Source organism: Oxyura jamaicensis, chromosome Z (genome assembly GCF_011077185.1).
Source record: "Oxyura jamaicensis isolate SHBP4307 breed ruddy duck chromosome Z, BPBGC_Ojam_1.0, whole genome shotgun sequence".
In the NCBI taxonomy this organism is placed as follows: domain Eukaryota; kingdom Metazoa; phylum Chordata; class Aves; order Anseriformes; family Anatidae; genus Oxyura; species Oxyura jamaicensis.
In genome coordinates this window covers 3416552-3435779 of record NC_048926.1, presented here as the reverse complement: position 1 = coordinate 3435779, position 19228 = coordinate 3416552, and the positions used below count along the sequence as shown (strand labels likewise).

Below are 19228 nucleotides of genomic sequence, written 5' to 3'. Positions count from 1 at the left end.
TTCCTCTTACTTTTTACTTAAAGCAGAAACTGTTAAACAAACCTGCCCCAAGGATCAGCAGAGTTTATGAAAGAACAGGCAAGCTCTGAGAAGAGGGCTTAAGAAGACCTTTTCCAGTCTGATAGCTGAGCCAGTCTTTATAGAGAGCAGAAAAGCAGATCTTTAAGTTTCTTTTAATAATTTATGCTCTACCAGTGCCCAAAGGGCTTGGAATCATGTCTTTGAATTGCAGAAACATATCTCTGGATGTGCAGTATGCTAGGAGTTCATGGCCTGGGCAATTTAAGACCTGGTCCTATACATTTCTCCTGAAAAAGGCAGTTCCTTGAGAGAAAGAAAAGGAAAATCAAGGGCGTACTAACATTCCCCTATTGCATCCAGCTCAAGAAAGGGGAATAAGATGCTTCCTTCTTTGGAAGATCCACCCAAAATGAGTCATTGGGGCAGTTAGGCTATTTAAAACTCAATTAGACAATGTCGTTGCAGTTGGTGTAATTGAAAGAAGGGTGCTGTTGAGGCAAAGAAGGAGTTGGGCTGCATAACCTGGTTATTTGCTTCTATCTTTGCTTTTATAATAACACAGAGAAGCCTGGTTTATCCATAATTAGACTGTTCCTGGCTCCCCTTGGCTGATGGCAACTGAGATAATCAAGAATCTGAAATTAATGACTTTAGAAAGACTGTTTATCGTCTGGGTTCAGATCTACTCAGGCAGATGAGGGAGCTAAATCCACATTTCCCACATCTCCTTGTTGCAAAGAGAAAATGGCAAAACAACTCCAAGAAGTTTTTATAGCTAAATAATTTCATTACTGAGATACTGTGAAACTTTAAGCCGTTCTTCCAGAATGGTGATTTAGTCCTTAAACCGGAGGGGAAAAAAAATGAGACCTACATTTAGAAAGCCAGCATTTCTACAGACATACAGATACTAATCTTGCATAAATGTAGAAGTAAATGAACTGAGATATGAGAAAATACATAGTGCCTATCTGAGATCAGGAGATGGGGAGGCTGGAAATGATTAAATGTGCTCAGGGAGTCTAAATATATTAGATTGAACATCAGTATCTCAAAGTGAACAAGGGCAGGATAAAAAGACATGGAGCAAAACAAAACTAAATTTCATTCACATCAGTTCATTGTTACCAGACTCTTGCTGGTGAGCTCTAAACATCTGAAAAAATCAGGAACAAGTTCCTTGAAACTGCAGTTGCCAAGTCTCCAAACAGCCTGTTTTCAAACGAGCGCCGACGTCCCCCCTACGCAATCTTACTGGAGTGGGAGGAATTAGATGGGGGCTTCTTTTCTGCTTTATATCTCACACAGAGGTGCCACTCTGTGGTTTTGGTGGGGAAAGTGACATTTAAAAACATTAAAGTGGGACTATAAAAACTGGCACTCCGACGTGCTTCTCCTGAGGAGACAAACGCAGTGTTTATGTTTTAAAGACCTCCTGACAGCCTTTGCCATTGCAATTACTGCCTCTTCGACTTTGAACACCAGTACGGTCAAATTTCAGTGAAACGATAAACAAAATGGGGTTGTGAACTGCTGGCATATCCACTGCAGCAAAACCTCCCTGATGGGGGTGGATGCTGAGCTGGATTTCATGGCAAACAGTCACCTTAGGCAAGACGTTTAGATGCATTTTACCCCCAAATGGGGGCCACCTTGTTGACTTATTGCTGGGACCATAGTATTTTTAAAAGAAAAAGAAGACATTGCTTAGCTGTTCCCTTAACTGGCCCATGGGCTAGACTAGTAGCACCTAATGTGAGACAAAACAAGTTGATGCTGCCATTAAGGATAATATATATATCATAATATAATTGACATATAGATATAGACATATGATATAATCTAATATAATTGATATAAAGAAATTTAGGGGAAGAACATCATCCACATTCCAAGTATGCAGCCTGTGAGGAGCAATGGGGTAGTCCAGTGTGAGGCTGAGTATTCCACAGAACATTGGCAGAATCATTCAGGCCAAAACAGAAAAAAAAAATAAGGAAAGAATGAGCAAAATCTGACGCTTGAAAGTAATGATAAATATGAGCATATTTTTGTTTAATACCCAAAGTCCCCCAAAGCATTTGATGAAAACCATACACGATCCTTGACCCCTGACCTCTTTACTCCTTTCCAAAAAAATGGAGCCAGGAATTTCTAACCAGTGGCAAAGCCATTCTATATAAATTATAGAGAGAGAGCAGGTATGTATGCGAAGGACAGCTCCAGCCTGGGATCCCAGCAGTAATAAATACTCTACACACCCAGCAAACTGTCATGCTTCATTGTGTGAAGCTGTAGATAGGATATGCCTTTCACATGACTAATGCAAGAACAATGAAGACAACATATGTTATGACTTAAACTATAGTTGTCCTCCTCACCCAGGGGAAAAACAACTACATTTACGCTGAACAAAACCTGAGCACATTGTTTGTGCAAGGCTTAACCCCACAGTCAGCTAGGTCTGGTAAAATCCCTATTAAATATTATTTATAAATGGAAAACAGAGATATGAGGGAAATGAGGAAAGAGAATATGAGGTTTCAAAGTGTACTTATATTCATAAATATGAATTATTTTTCCAGATTCTGGACACGTGGTTTACTATTTTAGCTGGTTTGTGGTGACTCTCTGGCTACAAACTTAGCCAACAGCAAAAATAAACTAATTGAGACTATTTACTGCTTAGCCCAGGGCTAAGCTCTGTTAACTCCCTTTGCCACCAACCAAGAGCATGTAACAAGCAATTACCATAGCTCAGCTGCAAAGTGGTAGCTCCACAGAGTGCGACAATAAAATCACCAGTGGCAAGGAGAAGGTGAACCACAATCACTCGTGCAAGAAGGAAAAGGCAGCAGGTGCTCCATGCAAGATGAAGAGGAGTTGCTCACCACAGAGCAACAAGCAGACCCATGGGACTCACTGCCATGGGTGCTAAATGTCTCCTGCAGAGTCTGGACAAGCCCGTGAATGAGAAAATTCACTGCACATTACTTAACGGACAAAAATGATAACCAGGGCAGGAGACGCCCTAAGGGATCCAGAGTGAGATGTGGAGAATGAGGTAGGATTACACACGCTTGCTCAGTTTCTTCCTTTCCTCAGGCATGCCGTGATGGCTGCTGTTGGAAACAGCTGCTGGGCTCAACAGCCCCTCGGTCTGACCAAGTCCTTGCCTTCCTACGTCCCAGCCCGTTCATGTGCCTGAGCCTTGAGGTTCAGCTCAGATCTGGTGGGTATATTTAATTCCGTCAGCATGATTGACCTCTGGGAGCCACGAGGTCTCCTGAGGAAAATGCTCTCATTGTGGAAATTTTAGCTGGTAATATATTTAAAGAGGAATCTGCAAGTCCATGGTGGTTTCGTGCTGCTCTCAGAACGACATCGAAACCACCCCTGCAACTGCAGAGATGCCTGTTTGCTGAGCTAAAACCCCAGTGGGGATTTCAATAGCCCTTTCCATTTCAGCATCTGAAGAGCAGATTCAAAGAAATAAGTGTTTCTGCAACTAAAATCAGGTAAAACCAGCTCTCAAACCACCTAGTTAACACTGACTCGGTGGGTCTGTGGGAGCCATCCAGCTTTACCTCTGGGCTGCAAGAAGGGCCTGCCATTAGCAACCCATTCATTGTTAAATCAAAATTGCCTCCTTTGGACAAAGAAGTCAGCTGGGTAGGGACGAGATGAGATGTCATCACAGCAGTGTGGTTGATCTATTTGTTACGAGATGCTGCCTGGTACCTGAACAACACCACATGTGTCCATGACAGTGGTACCAGGCACTGCTGCTCTTTGTGAAACCAGTTAGGGTGTCCAGCAGCAGGGAAACGTCAGCATCTCTCTCAGCAGGGCACTGCACACCCTCTGTATGATGTACTGATTTTAATAAAGACAGACAGAGATCTTTATTTCTATCTTCCAAAGCTCACCGTGCTACGTCAGGCTGCATTACCCCATGTGTCAGTGTCAGGTGGAGAGTATTAAATTGTGAGAAAAGCGCCATACTGGCCTGTGACAAAAGTATTTCATTAGAGGAGCTGCTGTGTTGGGATAGAAGGCTGGATGCCCGTGCTTTGGAGGAGATATCATTATCTGTGCTGCAGCACTGGCTGTGTGCTCTGAGGGAAGCTGGGGACCTGTTCGAGCAGATCCTACACCAGCACAGGAGGAGACAGGCTCAGGCATGAAGAGCACGTGTCTAGACGAGCTGGAACACAAGGTCCAAGGAAAATCCTTGAGGTTACCCAGACAGCAGCAGAGCTGGGAACAGTGCCCTCAGCCTGCCCCGTGGCCACCGAGGTGGCTTCCCCTCTTGGCAGGCTGTCCCAGACCCCGTGTCACTGCCCTGACCTTTGTTGTCGTGCCAGATCCGCACTTTGCAGAGGTCTCCCAGGCTCAGCATGTCGGAGAAGTTGAATTCGTCCATCTGGTTCCTCTCGAACTTGTTGGACTTGTTGGACTCCTTCAGGGCAAGGATCCCGCTGTCCCCGTTCTCCCCAAACAGAACCAAGGACACGTTGGCGTCTGTGCCTGCTCCTGGAAGACAGAGCAAGGCACACCGTCACGAGCTGCCCTGCCTACAAATGTGTGGAAAGGGAGGCATCAAAGGCAGCCTGGAGTTGGCTGCAGTGATGCTCGGGTCTCTCCAGGCACAGACAGCAACTTTCAGTGAATCTGTGCAGGATCCTGCAAGGAGGACACCCCATGGTATCTAACAAGCCAGCCTTTGGATCCTGTCCCCCAAATACAGCCGGAACACTTTGTCTTGTGGTCAAGGTATGGTGAGTGTGATGGTAACAGCACTAATAGGAAGCACAGATATTTACTCCTGATGGATTTAAAAGCAGAATGCAGATGATCAGCCAAAACACTGAGGCATTCTGAGGCCCACTCTCCCTTCCCCTCTCCCATAAGCCTTTTCCTATATTCCCATTTCTCAAAGTATTGTCCAAGTTGAACCAATGGAAAAAGTCCCCTTTTCTCACAGAACTCCCAGCCTTTCTCATGTACACATATGGAAAATACATTAAGATGATCTTTATTACCTGATATTGAATTTCGTATGTCCATTACTGCCCATATTTTGCAGAAGAAAACAGAAATGTCAATTTTCATAACACCTGGAATGACCTTGTGAACATTTTAGCTGAAGGCGTTACCACAGTTTTACAGGGTACTATTTAAAATTTGACCAAAATTATGAACTACCGCCTTATTGCTTTTTATTTTTGATGCCACAATAAGGAAGCAGATTCATAGAAAGAAACTTGACTCCATGTGGGCAGATGTTCATTGGTATGTCAGAACTGAGGCCCTTAAATTTTAGCAATAAAAAATAAGATCATCAAACCCAAATCTGGCTTACAAAGAAAGTCAGCGTCTGCTGCCCTTGGTTGGATATCCTAGCTTTGAAAACTCCAAGTGCTTGCCAAACCTTTCTTATATAACTGTATTTTAAATCCACTTTGGGCCACACAGACAGTATTTCCCACAGCTCCATTCAAAACACAATGCAGAGACAAAGTCAGGGCGGCTGAAAACTTTCAGACAAAGCTACCACTTCTTTAGGATAATCATTGGAATACTTAAATTAGGAAGAAATCACCACTTTCCTTATAGGACTGAAAAAATGCTAAAATAAAAAAAAAAAGGGGGGGGGGAGGGTCATATAGACAGAAGGTAAAGCAATATTTGATGTCCACATGAAAAATTATGTATGTTAAATTGGGACTAATTTTCAACAGGTCCCTAGAAATAACTTAAGAAGGAAGATAATATGTCAGGGATTCAGGCAGTTCATCTGGCAGTACCTTTTATGACCCTAGAGCTTGCTGAGGTGAGGGACAAAGCAAACTGAAGTCCATTTCCTCACAAGGAGCAGGCTCCCAATTAATGCCAGGTCTCAAAATACACAGAACCAACCATTTCTTAGCAAAACCTTCCCAGCGGGAAGGAGCTTATGGAGGCCTCATGCCGTGACATTTCCCTCACAAGCAATTAGCAGGAGATGGGAAAGAAAAGAACAGAAATTGCTGAATCAATGTACATTTCACCTATTTTGGTCTCTCTCTCTCCCTGCCACCCTCCCCCACCCCCCCCTCCTTTTTTTTTTTTTGTTTTTTTTTTTTTTTTTTTTTTTTTTTTTAATTTTAATTCCAGGAAATGTCAGGCACACTCAGGAACTGTAACAAATTTGACAAATGAAGGGATGAAGGCCCTGTGACTGCACAAGCTTTAGCTGGCAATGAGTGCAATAGCTCAGGGGTCGATACGGGGGGGTCTGTATCAATGAAATTCACCTTCAGCACAGTAAATGATGACAATGTATCCTCAGATTTGCAGATGACATTAAATCTGGGGCAGTGAGTGGCATGCTGAATGGCAGAACTCCAACCCATATGGACCCTGAGAAACCTGAGGACCAGGCAAGCAGAAACCTCATGAAGTTCAGCAAAAGAGACAAAAGAGACAAGCAAAGTTCTGCATCTGGGCTGGAAAAACCTCTGCACATGGGTGTGCTGGGAAGTTGAAGAGGACCCAGAGGTCTTCTACAACTAAAAGCAGTTCTCAGTGTTCAGTACAAACCATAAATTGGGCTACATCAGGAGGAGTGACCAGTTGCTGAAGGAAAAATCTTCTTTTGCTCAATGCTGAGAAGCCCCCCTTACACCATTGTGTCAGTTTGGGTCCCCAGGTCAAGGGGGACATGGGGACAGCAGGGAGGGCCCAGCAGATGGTTGCCAAAATGGATGGGTGCTGGGACACATGGCCGTGAGGAGAGGCCAAGGGAGATGAGCTGGCGCAGGTGAACAAGGACCCTGTGAACATGTAGAGGGAGCAATAAAACAATGTCAGGGCCAGGAGCTGTGGAGATGTCAGACATACCCCAAGGAACCAAAGCCACAAACTGCAGCTGGGGAGGTCCAGACTGAGCATTAGGAGAAAAATCTTTGTTAGGAAAATGGTGCAGGTCTGGAACTGGTGCCTGGGGAGGTGGTGGCAGCACCATCCCTGGAGGTGTCCAAGATCAAACAGGCAGACCTTGGTCCATCCATCCCAGTGCTGGCAACAGTGTTTTGAGGTGAAAACTGGATAAAGTAACCTCTATAGGCCCCTTCCAACAAAAGTGTCTTTGATTTTATGATTCTTACTGAGCAGCTGCATAGTTTTTAACCAAACTGGATTTGAGTCATAGCCTTCTGAGGCCAAAGAATGTCCTTCTTTTGACTTAACGGGGACTTGGATAAAGCACTAGGAACTGACACCAACTGTCTTAAATTATGTAATTTGTAGGCTGTAGCTGAGCTGACAACATACTAATTAATCTTATAACAGCAGAGATAAAAACCTCCTGCTTTGTTAATGCTTGGAAAATGAGAAAGCAGTATTTATTCTTCCCCAGTCTTTATTGCATTACCATGTGTATGATGCCTGTATATAGAGCACAGAAAGGCTGTGTAAGTCAAAATTAAATGGCGAGGACATTTCTGTGCCATTTCACGTGCTCCAGCTCTATCTGTGGGTCATACCTTGAAGAAAATGAGGTTGTGTTGTACTTCTCTTAAAAGATCAAAAGCAAATCCAGATCTTAGTTTAAACCAAGGATTCCCCACCTGGCTTAGGATGTGCCTGCTGTAAAAAGCCCTTCCCCCTGTATTCTGAGAGCTGCCATCTGAGGCCATCTGCCTTTGAACTTTGAGATAGGAGTTATTCTGTTTGCAGGATGAGATTTTCACTGATACAGCCTCTGTATGTTATGTGATCATCCAAGGTAAATGACTTCTGGAAAGCCAAATTGTAACTCAAAGGGTTTCTTTTGAAGGAAAAGTGAAACAGGACTGCTATTGTGTTTATGGTATATGGTGGAGAGGAAATGACTGCTGTTTCAAGTTTGTTGCAGGTGTGATTTGGTGTGATTCATTTTCCCCAACTTTATCCATCTAGTCCAGCTTAGTTGTCTTGCCTCTGTCTGAATCTGATGGAGTAGAAGGATACTCCAGAGGATGCTCCAGCCCACTGGTTAAGAATCCTCTCCTGCATGAATTGGCCAGAAAGACTTTAGCCCAGAAGGAGTTAAGATCAGAAGTAAAAAATTTTGGAGTGACAAATCCCACTCTTCATTTTTTTCCACCTCTCTCTCTCTCTCTTTTTTTTTTTTTTTTTTTTTTTTTTTTAAATCTTTTTCTTTTCATTGTCTCTGATGGACTGGAAAGTTGAAAGCAATTGCAGAGAAAAACTTTATAGCTAGGAATAAACACTGTTGATTCTATTCACAGTGGAGTATTGCTGTCCCTAGACAATATCAGCATGTCAGGAAGTGATATAACATGTTTAAACTGACTGTCAAGGATAAAAGGTCTTTTCTCCTCAATTGGTCAAACCAGGAGTAATCGTGGAATACATAATGATCAAAGAGGGGAGATGGTTCATGACTTGTACCCTCTTTAGATAAGCTGGATAAAGTTCAGCACTGTGTCAGTGAGCTGTATGATCTAATCATAAACAGACTCTCTGAAATCTCTCTGTAATCTGCTCCTTCCTACTGGTTGTCGCTGCTCATAATGAAATAAAATGCTTCCTGATTAATACCCGTCATCCCTCATTCAATGGGAAGGGCAGATCTGTCTCCTGTTGCTGTCATCTTCCATTCTCCTCTTGTTTCCATTTCTATCGTCTTTGTGTGCTAGGGCTGAATTTCACAGAAAGGTCACAGAAAGATCTACTGTTATACTAGATGGATTGCCAGATACATAAGCAAGTCTTCCTCTCTTTTGTTTTTAGTATTTCACTACATGTTTTTCAGGCAAGCAGCAGGCAGAGCAGATAGATAGATAGATAAAAAATGGTGAGGTGGCACAAAGACACTTTGCCAGGGGAATTTTGATATTCTCAGATAAAACCTCACAAGCCGCATAAAATACCACTGGTAAATTTAAAAGAGAGAGAGGGAGAAGACAAAGAGAGGGGTGTAGATCAGGAGGTGATGTGTGAACTGGTGTGGCAGAACACCCTTAGAGGGTCAACATTTCAGACAAGTTCTCAGCAAGATAATGTGCAACATGCCCCAGGCTGGCATGAGGCAATTGTGTACATGGCTGTAGCTTTCACTCAGCAACCTGACAGAAGTTCTCATGAAAAGAGGCAGCAATCCCAGGAAATGACACACAAATCCCATTTCTTGGCTCTTGAAGCTCTGCTGTTTTTACCTCTTCTATATGTATTTAGGGATGCTTTTTCATGGCTAGGAATAAATGGTTTCAATACACTTCAAAAGAGAGGGTGAATTACTGCTGTCCTCTTTGGACAAAGCCGAGGGTGCCAACCAAAAATCCAGAGCCCAGAAGCTTTGACATCAGACTGTTCGTCCACCCTATGTGGTCATTAGAATCACAGAATAGTCTAGGTTGTAAGAGACCTCCAAGATCACCTAGTCCAGCCTCTGACCTAACACTAACAAGTCCTCCACTAAACCATATCCCTAAGCTCTACATCTAAACGGCTTTTAAAGACCTCCAGGGATGGTGACTCAACCACTTCCCTGGGCAGCCCATTCCAATGCATAAAACTGGACCTTACCAAAAAGGAAAAGGGGGTTCCTGACCATTGTAAAATGGTCTGGAAATAACTTATGATTAGGATTTCTTCAAAGGAAGCAGTGAACAGTCAAATCTAGACTTTGTGTCTAAACATTTCACTGCTCAGATGAGAACAAATCCCATAGAGTAACATTGCTAAAATGAACAGACAGCCAAAATGACTGTTCCAGCACAGTAGGGTTAGTTTATACTTTTCATAACATAGCTTCTAATTAATCAGGAGATGTTTTCCATTGCTAAAAATTGAGCTTCGTACTAGAAAAGTCATAAAATATCCACCATGTACATACCTCCAATATCACTGGTTTTAACCTGAATAGTGTACGTTGTGTCCTCCATCATCTGCTCGTCATTTATCACGGCTGGCATCTCGCACACAAGACTGCCCGTGGCATTTTTCACCTTTGACAGCCATTCACCATAAGTAAACGTGGCCACTTCTTGATTAGTCAGGTTCTTCATGACTATCTGCGAAGAGCCAAAATAAAGGAAAAAAACTACAGCTACAGATTGAAGGAGAGCAAAGATTAAATTTATAATGTGCACAGTGTGGTATAACATGGATAGAGCTTGGTCATGGTTTGAAAACCTGCACTGAGTTCTTCCAGAATAAATTAAACTTTCTCTCATGGTCATTTACTGTGGTGACTTGTCCTGAGAAACAGTCTTCGTAATATTGGACCTTTCCATGCATGGGCTAAAGCATAGGAAGAAGTTTGATGTTCTGACATAAGTTATGGGCAGAGCTCATCTCTACGAGAGTCAGACCTTTCCTGGATGTCTGTATGGCATTAACTCCAAAGAAGAAGGAACAGGGAGTTCTTTTAAAAAACCTCATTAAGCTCTCCCTGAAGTAAACGGTACCTTTCTTTCACCTGTCTCTTCTGTGCAAACGCACAGCAATCATTGTAGAGATATGCTAAACCAACCCCAAACAAGTTAAGGAAATGCACAGGGAAAAATTAGGCCAGGAGTACTTAATGCTTTCACATGCTTTTGCCTCTGGGAAAAGGTGACAGAACAAACAACATGCAACAGATATTAGTCATCCTGCCTCATGTGTCCCTGGCAGGAGCTCAGATGCTGTGGTGATAAGAACAGAATAAGGACTTATTTAGAACAAGGAAGAGAGCTACTCCAGCAAATAGCAAATAAAATACCCGCCTTTCCATGTCTTGGTCAAACTGGGCTCCTGCAGAGCATCAGTCGACTGGGAAAAAGGCATTGCCCTTGCCTACAGCAAAACTCTGGCAGTAACTTGTCGCTAAACTGGGGGAGTTGGAGCAAAGAGAGTACACAGGGATGGAAAGTACCATTTGTGTTACCATCTGTCAGAAACAGAGACCATACATAAGTGAAGCAGTGCATCAAGAAACAATATCTTGCAATGCACATCTCTGCAAAGGCCATGGAAGGACATGTCAGTAAAGTGTGACATGATATTAGGAAGAGAAGAATCATGGAACTGGGGAGAGTTAAGTTAAAAGGGTGTCTAATCCCACCTGCTGCTCCAAGCAGGGCTAACTGCAAGGCCGTGTCCAACTGAGTTTTGAAAATCTTCAAGATCAGAGGTTCCCCAGCACTCTGGGCCCCATTCCAAGGCTCCACAAGTCTCATTGTGAAGACTTCTCCTTGTATCCGACCAGGATTTTCCTTGCTGCAATTTGTGTCCCTTGCCTCATGCCTTTTTGCTGCCCTCCTCTGAGAAGAGACTGGATTCTCTGCCTTTGTGCCCTCCTTTCAAGCAACAGAACTCTGCAATTTGGTTGTCCCTTAGCCTTTTCTTCTCAAGGCTTAAAAGCCCGATCTACCTTAGCCTCTCCTAGCATGTCATAGGGTTCAGCCCTTGACTGCCTTTGTGACCTGCTACGTTCTCATATCTCAGCCTAAGAAACTTATAAAGCTTAAGAAAAATATACTTAAATTCTGTCCTCAAACTGCATCTGTCCCAGTCTATGGCCTTCTGCTGACCCCAACTAAGCTTTGCTAGAGCCTTCAGTAGAAAAAAGAATATTGTTCCAGGTTATAAAAAGCATTTTTAAGGAGTGCAGAAGCTGCTCTGAAGCTGAAGCAGTTCAGTTCCGTGGGTAGGACACTCATATGGGGTTTTCTCTCTGCCTGATGCTAGCAGGGATCCATCACCCAGCAACTTCATCCCAGAGCCACAGGATATTTTGAACTGTTGAAGCTTCCCCACTTTTCTAAAAGGATGCTTGTTCACAGCCAGTGACATTACTTGTGGTCAGAGAACTGCTCTGTGAGCCAAGAGATGTTGACTCAAAACCCTGCTTTGCCCCAGGTGTCCTCCTGGTCTCACCACCTCAGGTCTCCTCCAGCCTGGCCGGGGCCCCTCTGCTGGGGTGCAGAGCAGGAGGAGGTCTCCTCTCTCACAGGTGCATGAACCACGACTGCATCCTCTTGGGAGTCCAACCTGGAAACTTCACTTTGGCTAAAAGTTGCAAATTTGAACCATGAATACTCTCACATCGAAAAATCTCACACCCACCTGGTGCTCCAGATACTGTCTAGGGAAAACGGTGTGGCTACTAAAATGCCCTAAATACTAAAAAGGGCACACAGGGAACAGGAGGCCTGTGGCAGCTGGCTGCTAAATCCCAGCGTGGCTATGTTGCTACCTGACCTAGCACGGGTGTCCAGCCCTAGCACATTGCTCCTGTGCTGCTGTCCAAGCTGGGGCAGGTAAATGGCCATTCAAGGCACCCAACCTCCCTCAGATGTCTCCCTGCTGACTACAAGAGGTCTAAATAGTTTGGTAGAAAAGGCAAAAGCTGACTGTAGCTTTTCAGTGACTAAAAGGGCAAAAAAATGAATCCCATCCTAGAAGGAGATACCCTGCACACACACAGGCTGATGCAGGATTGTGATTTGGATGATGAGGGTCATGCTTTCATATCAACTATTATTTTAGGATACCGAGAACTCACTGTGGACATCCTGCATGCTTTTAAGCTTAAGCATTATCTCTAATTATGCATGGATTTTAACTGGGCAATGGAACACCTATAAAACATGAAAAGAAAGAGGGAGCAGTGTGTATGAATAAAATGCTGATAATTTGCTTTGTAGCTGGGCAAATATTGCAGCTGCCAGGAACTTTAAGCCAGCAACTTGAAATTAATAGTGTGTTGTATGCTGTAACGGGAAGGCTTGACATATCCATTCATTTAATTTTCCTCTAGCCAGGCTTCTCCAGGCTGCAATAAAAAATATGCTCCCCAGGGGTTCACACCCCACTAACACCAAAATAAGTAGGTCCTGGATTTCATCTAAAGACTCAACCACACTTTTTTATGGTCCTATTGCATGTCATTAGTCTTCACTTAAAGACAGGGTCCTCTGATTGTAAAACAGAAAGACTTTGTGGCAAAGAACAACAATCAGCTTCAGCTATAATGAATTGTCTCAAATTCTCTTAATCTCCTTCATATAAAGGAAAAAGAAGAGAATAAAGACAAAGTCCCACATTCAGGATTATTGGTGACGTTTGAATGCAATGCAATTAGTGCTTCATTACGACAGCTTCTTATCTGCCTGGCTTTGACAGCACGAAGTAACATTAAAATGCCAAGGGAAGCAACTCTGCAGAATTCAAGTCTGACAGCTCCTGTTACTTCACTTGGAAAGCTCTCATCCCTCCTCATTCCTAGCTTTTCAACTCCCTGTCCAAGGCACTGGGCAGCCCGTGAAATCACCACGTGGCCTGAGGAAGCGTCTGGCCCAGGAGGAGCTTTCCAAGCATGGATTTCAATGTCCCCGAATTAGAACTCACCTATTCTCTGCTTTTTTATTATTATTATTATTATTATTATTATTATTATTTTTTCAGAAACACCAAGCGGTGTTGTCATAGCTTGATGTGGCAGAACACGAGACTCAGCAATGGGTCAGAGGGAAATAAATATCCAGACTCCGTGTCTCTGCCAGCAGTGGTGAGATCAGAAACTTGCTCAGCTTTGGAGAGCTTTCAGCACGTTTCTGTGCGTGCTCCAGCTCGTCAAAGTGCAGTGTTTGGGTGGAGGGGTTTTCTGTTTGCAAAGTGTGGCACCACATCTACAAAACCTCATACAACCTACATAGATATAAGTAGCTGCAGCAATAATAGCAATAACCTAAAGTACTCACTCTGGCCAGGCACATCACTAAACAAATTTTGTTCCCTCCCATAGGTTAACTATGGGCATTTAAATCTTATGGCCACTTTTGCTGCAGTTGTAGTCCTTGGCTCCAAGTTCATTGCTTTACTGAGATTCTGAATGAAATTTCAATGTATTTTATCTAGACAGAAAAAAAAAAAAAGGAAAAAAAAAGAATATATGACTACTTCTCTCTTTGTAAATTGAATCTTTTGGCTGTGTACAGCATCATTGATAATTCATGCATTTTAATTGGTATTTATGCACTTCTATTTCTGGTAAACTAAAAGCAGTATAAATTATAGCCAGAAAATAGTGTACAAAAAGACCAAAGAGAATTTAAAAGATCATTTATTGTTATTTTAATAGAACAAGAAAACTGATAATATCCTGTAGATAAATGGAGCAACAAATGGTTAATTACGGGGTTGATAGCTTAATCTAGCTTCTCATTTCACTGTGCTAGTTAGCACTAACTGTGAACCATCTGTCTGAGAGTTTAGCACTACCCCCACAAGTATTTCATTATGCAGTTTTAATATGCACTTTTGACAGAAATGGAAATGGGCTTAGATCAGTTTTCATGTCACACCAAGCTACATAAGTTTTCAAGGCTGGAATACAAATCAGGGAACACAAATCTCCCCTCCCCTCCTCCAGAGCGCTCCAGTCCCGACTCGCTGCCTGCGAATGCCAATGCTGTGTTTACCTTTGCAGGGAAGGTGGGAACGAAAACTAATAAATAAAGTTCCCTACGTGTCACTGGAGTGATGAGATCCTCTATTTCTCTAAGAAAAACAAACTGCAGGTACAGTTTTCAAAAGTTTCTAAAATCTTTTTCTCTAAGAGTTGCATGAGTGGTCCACCAGTTGCTTCTGTACAGCTACCAGAGGGCTATAAAACCATCAGCTGTGTCCAAATGAGAGTACGTTTTGCCCACATCTCTGGGAAAGCCTCACTTTGGGTCGGTTCCAGCAGGTTGAGGTGTTGGAACAGTTGGACATAGCTGGCGAGAGGAACATGGGATATGCTACCTGCCCCTATAGGTGCCATCCCTTGCCTTTGAGCTATTGCTAGTACAAGACTGCAAGATCTGGAATGCTCCTGGGTGAATTAGCTTTATATGATTTCATTTTATATGAATACAATTTATAAAACGCAGGAGAAGGTACAAGGGAGCAGGCAAAGGGAGCTTGACCAAGATGACGGAATCAAATCAGAGAACAGATTGAGTTATTCCGCAGCCGCAGGGAGAAAAAACGTCTGTGGCATCTATTTGGAAGACATATGCTGAAGGTCTGCTGCTTTGGAAAGCTGCACAAGAGTCACTACGACAAAAGTTAGAAGTGGTAATGTTCAAAAAGCAAAGCTTTGTAGACTGTGATAGGTGAACAGCAGTTCATCACTGAACTGGAAAATGGGGGCCACCCCTAGGACCAGTGTTTAGAAACGTATTATTTATGGGAAAATGAAAGACTTCAGAGTAGCCAAAAGGATAAAGGATACTTTTTTTTTTTTTAAAAAAAAAAAAAAAAGTGTACTATTCTTTCTGGCCTTGGGGTAAGTCATTGGGTTTTTACCTATTCTTATCAAAAAGTTAAGCTACAGCAATCCAGCGGGATATCTGCTCCATAAACAGCATGCTAAATAAAGGTGGCAGAGATGCCTTCCTCCCTTAATGACTTCTGATTGCGTGGAATTGGCACGTTACTCTATCTCTATCTTAGAAATACAATTATAGGGCCCATAACAAGGAAACTACATTTTACTACCCAAACATAAGTGCTGTTTACATGGAGCTGGTAGTTGGGTAGAGAAGATAAAGGCAAGCACGGAGCTTTTTTGCAGGATAGGACACTAGGGAAAAATACAATCAGCAGAAGCAGTCGGAGCCATTTTGCATGCTGTATTCAAAACTCAGGAAGAAAATGACACTTTGCTTTTATGAACAGGAAAGGAAAGAAATCGGCCTGCATGTTAGAAGAAGGGAAAAGGAGAGAGAAATTCGCCTGAAAGGATGGATTATTTGGACATTTCCCACCCAGCCCAGGCTGCCTGGCAGAGGGGTAACCACTCTCTCATGGGGTCAGAGCAGGGCAGGGGACTGCAGAGCTGGGGATAAAACACCAGGACCAGAAAATAGTGCAGGTGCCTGGTGGCAAGCCAAGGCTCTTTTGCAGGGAAGCAGAGCCTACCAGCAAAGCCTGCAGAACAGCTGTACAGAGCTGCTTCGCCCTTGCTCCCCCTTTTTTTGGACTGAATTCCTGCAGGAAAAAAATAATGAGAAAATAAATAGAAAAAGGCAGGAAATGAACAAAGTGAGTGTTTTGCTGTCTTTCTCCTGTTTCTCAAGTGCAAAGAGACTTCAACACAAGAGATGCATGAGGAGACACGATGAGAGGCGCATTACCCTTTCCAGGAACCAGTGTGGGCGCGTCCCCTTCCCGTCCGTCCGGATCCTCATCTTCCTCAGGGGTGCGATGTCGGCGATCTCCATAATGAAGCTGTCCTCTTGGCCCCGCTCAAATCTGGAGGGATTGAAAGACCGAGGAGCTTTCATGCTGCCTCACTACGCCACGGTCCCCTGCTCACGCTGCAGCTTGCACCTGGCCAGCAGCCTCACATTAAAAGTTTATGAGTGCACTTTACGGGACTCGAGCTCCTCTGCCTTGCAATCTCCAGCTACCGTGTTTTTGGCAAGACACCTCAGCCCAGATTTGACAGGGATTCCTCCTCCCCTGGAAAATCAAACCCATACGAGGTACCTGGATCCATTCCAGGCAGCCTGCAATGTGCATTGCCATTTTGATTGCAACCAGAGCAGCAGGCAGGGACTCACAGCCAGGTTTCTGCACATCGCCTTCCTCTTGGCATCTGCCCACGTGCCTGCCCTTAGCCCATCCCTACAAGAAGGTGAAGCAGTTGTGCTTAATCTTCTTTCACTAAGATGCATCACATAACTCTGCATTTGCCATAGTGATAGACAGTTACTGCAGCTCAGCTAAATACAGCAACCTGATTGCAACTCGGAGCCCAAAGCCTACGTTGAGTAAGTACAGGCAAATGGTGTTAGAGAGGGGCCCAAACCATCCCACGTGCCCCTCCTTAATTTGGGGAATTAGGATTTGCAAACAAGCTTTGCCTATGGTAAGAACCAAGATGGGTTTGTGCAACGTTGCTTCAAACATCTTACCCTGTGCACGGCTGCTGCATACAGACACAAGGAGGTGTGGGAACTGCTTATCCACAGCAATCAGCAGCAAGAAGGAAAGGGGAAAAGCAGCTAACATATGCTTCTTGAAGAGGATATTACACTGGCCAGGACTGCAGCTACCCTACCTCTCTCTTAGTGTTAATGATGTCTAGAAGTAACCCTTGAAACCCTTGCTCCGCTGCCTGTGCTGCCTGAGGCTCAATATTACTCTGTTCAGAGCAAGTGTGCCTGCCAGCTTGCCCCCACGTACTCTGGCAGACCTGCTGCAGCCTCGGAGATGGGAATCCAGCCCTCGCAGGGCAGAAGGGCAGCCAAGTTCGTGGGTGTGCCAAGCACCAGCGTGGCACTCTGCTGCTGAGGTTCCTCCTTTGCACAAACTTCTCCGAGTCGGTGAGTTACAAGGTGGGACCTGGGTCTTCTGAGAGGTTTGGAGAGAGCTCTGCAAACTGTGGGTGCTGCCATAATACCGATAATCCATAACGATGCTGTCTCATTCCTGGCAATGTACTCAGCTTCCTACAGCTGTGCAGTGCCAGGGATGTGAAGAAAAAAATGTTTCTTTACCAACCTCTGCTCAGATTACACCCTGCAGCATGAATATGATTATCCTCACACCATTATCTGAGCCTGCATGGCTGCAGATGTTAGCAACAAGGATTGGCTTGAGCTTCTCAGTTTTCATCCAGGCATTGCTTTCCCTCCTCTTCCGGAGGCTTTTGGATAGGGCTTTTTGGTCCCAGTCCATTCCTAGTTATTAAGAGTTATGTTTGATCTTTGAAAAACTCCCCTCTCCATTTTTTGTCTCTTTGTGGTACTGGATACCAAGACAGCCTTTCACCATGAGAATGTGCTTTTGTGCCCAAATTGGATAGATTCCCATTTCCATGTCAGAAAAAGGTGTGACCCTTCCAACTCGAATTACCCCATGATCCTGTGATCAGTTTTCATTACCATCACAGTTTCCTACAAAGCTTCATTGAGACCTCTCACTCTACTCCTTTCCACGCTGAGCAACTCTAAGCTAAAAGCTTTTGTTTGTCAGCAAAACAAACCATCACTTACCTTCAGTGAATGTCCTGTTTACAGCTTGCGAGGCTGATACTCACCTGTTATGTCCAAGAAGTCATTATATGAGATGGAAACAATTGTTAAAGTGACAAACTGTGTGACCCAGCAGCACATTTCTATCCCAAATTTATATGAACATGACCAGAAAAAAAAAAATATGAGAAGGGACAAAGTGCTGAGATGAGCTGTCTGGCATCTTGCCTTTTGCAGGACAGTGAGGCATTTATCTGAGGGATTTCATTTAGCTTTCCCACCATGTCTATGCTTATAAATATTTCTATTGCCCAGAGGCCTTGGCAATAGCAGTAATGTAGCTAAAATTGCCTTAAATATGTGACAGGTTAGACAGACAGTTCATCGCAATGCCCTAAGCTGCTGTGAGTGAGTTGGACCCTGGACAGCCCTGGTGAAGAGGCAGAGTCTTCACAGCAGCTCTCGCCCAGCCCTTGCCCAAAGGTTTCCATGTGGAACAGGAGCCAGGGAAGCCCCTGTTGTTACCAGCTGGATGAAGACACATGGGAGTGGTGTGGAAATCACTAATACGTGTATTTGGGCACATAAATGTCCTCTGCAGAGGACAGTAAAGAGATGATGAAGCTCTGTACTTTAGGTGTCCGAGGTGTGGTAAAGAGACCCTTTAGTTAGAAGAGATGTGCCAGTACACCCCCAAAGATATTAACATATCAATAGCTGTTTTTTACATGTCCTTCTTCTTTATACGAATTTCCATCATTTTTTGCAGATCTTCTTCTGGCAGAAGACAGCCCGGGCAACTAACACCCCACAGACTGTGTGCCATCCTTTACTGTGTCTTCATATCCTTATAGTAGAGTTTGTCCATCCCACATAAACAGGTGGGAAGTTTTTGATAGGCCACCTAGTTATGCATACTGCTCGCCTGGCCACAGAGAGCAAAGCTGAGATCCCTCTTTTGAGGGCATGAAGCTGCCTCAGTCCCTCCGGAGATTTTTGGTGATGCACAGCGATGTGACCTCTGCTTAGCTTTTAAATATGGGCATTCACACTCAATTTTCCCACTGACCAGAACTGAATGCTGGCCTTAAAACACCGGCAAACAGACCAGCATGGGGTTGCCTGGGGTCCTGGAGCAGGGGTGCCCTCGATACTGGGACACACTGGTGGCCCAGGTGCATTGCCCACGCGTGGGATGCCTG

The 19228-nt window shown here is 44.0% G+C and overlaps 1 protein-coding gene across 1 annotated transcript in view; it reads right to left on the bottom strand.

The window, feature by feature from the left end:
• The window catches only part of LOXHD1 (lipoxygenase homology domains 1), a 138903-nt gene that overhangs the window by 12527 nt on the left and 107148 nt on the right, over positions 1–19228 (bottom strand). The window contains exons 35-37 of the mRNA XM_035310289.1: positions 16182–16299; positions 9908–10085; positions 4372–4557 (exon numbers count right to left, since the gene is read on the bottom strand). Of these exons, the coding sequence (XP_035166180.1) occupies positions 4372–4557; positions 9908–10085; positions 16182–16299 (482 nt within the window). The remainder of the gene's footprint in view (positions 1–4371; positions 4558–9907; positions 10086–16181; positions 16300–19228) is intronic.